The sequence below is a fragment of the Limulus polyphemus genome, unplaced genomic scaffold, assembly GCF_000517525.1.
Source record: "Limulus polyphemus unplaced genomic scaffold, Limulus_polyphemus-2.1.2 Scaffold6495, whole genome shotgun sequence".
NCBI lineage: Eukaryota > Metazoa > Arthropoda > Merostomata > Xiphosura > Limulidae > Limulus > Limulus polyphemus.
In genome coordinates, this window is record NW_013672105.1 from 10477 (window position 1) to 14463 (window position 3987).

At 32.6% G+C, this 3987-nt stretch overlaps 1 protein-coding gene across 2 annotated transcripts in view; it reads left to right on the forward strand.

The window, feature by feature from the left end:
• The window catches only part of LOC106473772 (type I iodothyronine deiodinase-like), a 28578-nt gene that overhangs the window by 9962 nt on the left and 14629 nt on the right, over positions 1–3987 (forward strand). Inside the window, exons 1-2 of one of the 2 annotated variants that reach the window (XM_022402166.1) lie at positions 1444–1461; positions 1830–1961. The exons of the other annotated variant lie outside the window; for it this stretch is intronic. Of the exons in view, the coding sequence (XP_022257874.1) occupies positions 1872–1961 (90 nt within the window). The 5' untranslated portion in view covers positions 1444–1461; positions 1830–1871. Of the gene's footprint in view, positions 1–1443; positions 1462–1829; positions 1962–3987 lie in introns of those variants that run through there. 2 annotated transcript variants of the gene reach the window in all.

The window sequence follows — 3987 nt, forward strand, 5'->3', positions numbered from 1 at the left end:
AAATATTATTAATAATATTTTCGTATGCTATAGAAAACTTTGCATTACGTAATTATCACAATTCCTATCCATTACCATAACCTAACTACAGGTTCACTTCAGAAAACAAAAATTTAAATTAAAAATGTATCTTAACAACAACATCTAAAAACTGCTGACATAAAATAATCTGTAGTTACATCTTACATCAAATTATTTGTTGAAATACAATGAACTTCTTCGATAAAATATTATAATGTATCTGTTATATACAAACTTCAAGTTTCTGTTTTTTAACTAAATTAACATTGGACCAATATATTAACGTGATAACATTACGCAATATTTTGGTATATTCGAAATCCCCCCTCCATCGATTACAGTCATGCGCTATCTGATGGCCATATATTTTGACGATGTCCTTACAGCGTAAGTTTCCATTGCAAAAAAGTTGCGTCGTAAAACTTTCATGCCCAAAGTACACCACTCTTCCTATTTGCTTTACGTAATCCATCTAAAGTATGAGGGCAACAGGTACCTAGCACCCGCTTCAATAGTCCGATTTCATAGTAATGCACAGTGGCTTGACTAGTATGTATTTATATGAAATATGTGAATAGCCATTTAATTGTTCAGTTGCTTGAGATATGCGACAATTGAACAGATATGTCGTAGAAGCAAACTGAGTGCAAGTGACATAAATTACTCTTTATAATGTGGCACACTGGTGTCTGGGATACGTAAACTGTTTATATAATGTGGCACACTGGTGTCTGGGGTACGTGAACTGTTTTTATAATGTGGCACACTGGTGTCTGGGGTACGTGAAATGTTTATATAATGTGACACACTGGTGTCTGAGGTACGTAAACTGTTTTTACCGTTGACCATTTTATTCATACGTTATCACCTGTTAACAGACGCCACACTTTGCTTACCACAGCTGAGATACGATTTGTTGTAGGTTTTTTCTGGATGGTCCTGGTGTCTCTGTTCGATACACATTTCCTTGTTTTCCAATGTCATTAAGTACAAGGTTGATAAAAGAGTTAGCACAAAGGATCACATTTCAGTGTAGTAGAATTAAAATAGGACCCAAAACTCGAAGGCTTTCGAATAGTTGACTATTCTTCTTTGTTTTCCCGTAGAAGAATAGTCAAGTATACAAAAGTGCTCGAGTTTTTTGGTCTTATTTTAAGTTTATTAAGTACAAGGGATATTCTCATCTTGAAATTTCTAAATTCCCCATCCAAACACATTATTAAGATGCGATTGTTTAAATATTTTGTGTCGGAATAGACTTTTTAAACCCTTCCAGAAGTGATCAATTCTTGGTGGAATCACACGATCAACAACAACAACAAAAAATGTTGAAATTTAACCTTGAAGACAAGTCACGTGAACAGAGTCTGATATAAGTATATGTGTCGGCTTACTACACCCAGACACGACGATTTGATGTAGGAGGAGGTGATATATAGGGCAAGGTTTTAACTATTTATCTGATAGTTTATACAGTATATAATTCTTCCACAAACTCTTATTACTGCTAGGAAGGAGGGTGTTACATAGTAGTATGTAGTTATTGTATTTGGTGATAAACTTTAGAAATTGGTTTCTTATTCTTTATAAACATGATTTATTTTTGAAAAGTTTTTTTTTTGGTGTAATAAACTTGAAGATAGCTTTTATATGCGGAAACATCGGTTAGCTGATTTCTTGCACAGTTCTTAAAATTATACGTTGATAAACGGAAACATAGGCACATGTAGTTATTCCAACCGAATTGATTTGTAAACTGGAATGAGTTATAAATTCTAGAGTTTTTATTTACTTTATTAATTTCGTAGCAAAGAAATTCGTGGAAAAAAGTTTTACTTAATAGGACAAAAATGGGAAGTCTGGAATTACTTTTTTATAAAATCAAAGGCCCTGGAGGAAGGTTGGGAAACCTCAGAGTAGTAAAGTGGACAATGACAGTGGTAAGTGATTGCGTTGTATCTATCAGAATATGTCTTCGGTACATGTTTAAACAGGTGTTTTTGTAACGAATGTATCTTGTATAAATAATGCCTTTTGTAGTACATAGAACTGACTAACGAATCGTATTATATGGTAAAAATAAGTCAATTTATAATGTATAATTTAATGTTTACATTAAATACAGTCGAATCACTGTCCTAATAAGAAAGTATGTTTAGACATAGCTATTATTATAGATGTTTCGTAATATAGTTTGTATTGTTTTGGCATCATGTAGTGAGAGTAATTTAATTATTAGAGCCTTCTTTACAGTTTGAGCAATGTAAAATGCAAGTTAAGCTAGACTGTATGATTATTTATCATTGAGTTAACGAGTGTGTTAGTCAATTTGTGTTAAATAAACAAGTCATTGAGTGAGTTCAATTTTTAATGTATTGAGTTTGTGTTCGATAGAGAAAGATGCGCGAAAATTAGCAAGTGAATGTTTAGTGTTATTTGTAGACTCTAGGAGAATACGTGAAATTAGTAAAATTGCAGTCAGAGTAATAAAGCATTTTCATTATAGTTAACTGAAGTTTGCATTCTTCTATTTTACCAAATATTTAAACTCTCCGAACAATAAATTATTACAAAGTGCATTGAAAAGTGGTCAAAAGATATAAATGGTAACTAATTATCTTGATATAGTCTTTTATACATTGTCAATTAACCCTAAAGAAATCTTGTATAATTAGTAATACCTAGTCTTTCACAAGACTTTATTACAAACCAGAACTGAGAGTTTAGTTGGAATAATTCTAGAATGTGCGAGAAAAATGCTTCTTGTATCTAAAGAAACTCTCCTATCATTGTAGAATAAAACTACACACTAGGCCAATGTTAATCGCCTAGTACTTACAACAGCTGAGAAACAACCTACTCAACTTTAAGGCCAACTCGACGAAACAACCAATAAATTAACGGCCTTGGTTAGAATAAATGATATCGAAAACTTCACATCTCATTGGGATGATATGTTTGGAGTCACCCTTATAGATAATAAAAGTGCCAATACGTGAAAATCATTGTCATGTACTTGAACTTTAAAACTAAAAATGTACTTAACTTTAAGGTTGTGCGATATCTTTGAATACAAACTTTCTGTAATCATGTCATATGAATTGTTAACATTCCCTTATTTATTTTTAGTAAAATTTATTACTTAACACAATACTTTTCAAAACCTTTCTTAAAATTCTCCTTGACTAGCAAAGATGGTGTGATTTAATGTGTGACTGAATGTGATTTAAAATATAAGATGAATATAATGTCTTTAGAAAAAGGCAATATGTAACTGGTGTTATTAGAATACTGGATACTTATACTACAAACAAGAAACCCTTTCTTATTATTATATTTCAAATGTATCTTGGATTTATGCTTCACCAATTTCCCGCCCTTCGTAACGTCATCAATACTGTTGTTTGTGATGTCGAATACTCAAACCTATAATCGAAGTTGGCGAATTATGATTATTATTTTAACGGTGTTCTTTCGTTGACGGGTTCTTTTATATTATCTGGTGAAAATAATTCGAAGTACAGACTACGTAGGTGAAGATAAGTTAGTATATATCTTTGTTTTTACAAACTTGAACAGTTGTTGGCCTACATTTACAAATGATTCTAACTGCACTACACTAACGTAAATCAAATGTTTTGTACTTCTCTATTGAAAATAAACTATGGCTAGTTCACTGTCTGTTTAACTATCTCTTGATGATTCGATGATCTCGTATTTATAATCTACCTTCAAATATTATTGAAAATTAGGTGTCAAATTTCCTAGAATTTTTCAGGTGTTCTAGGCCTATCTGATCTTAACGTTATCACTATGAAACTCTGCTCTCTCTAACTAACAAGCCCGGCATGGCCAGGTGGATAAGGCACTCGACTCGCAATCTGAAGGTCGTGGGTTCGAATCCCCGTCCCACCAAACATGCTCGCCCTTTCAGCCGTGGGGGCGTTATAATGTGACGGTCAATCC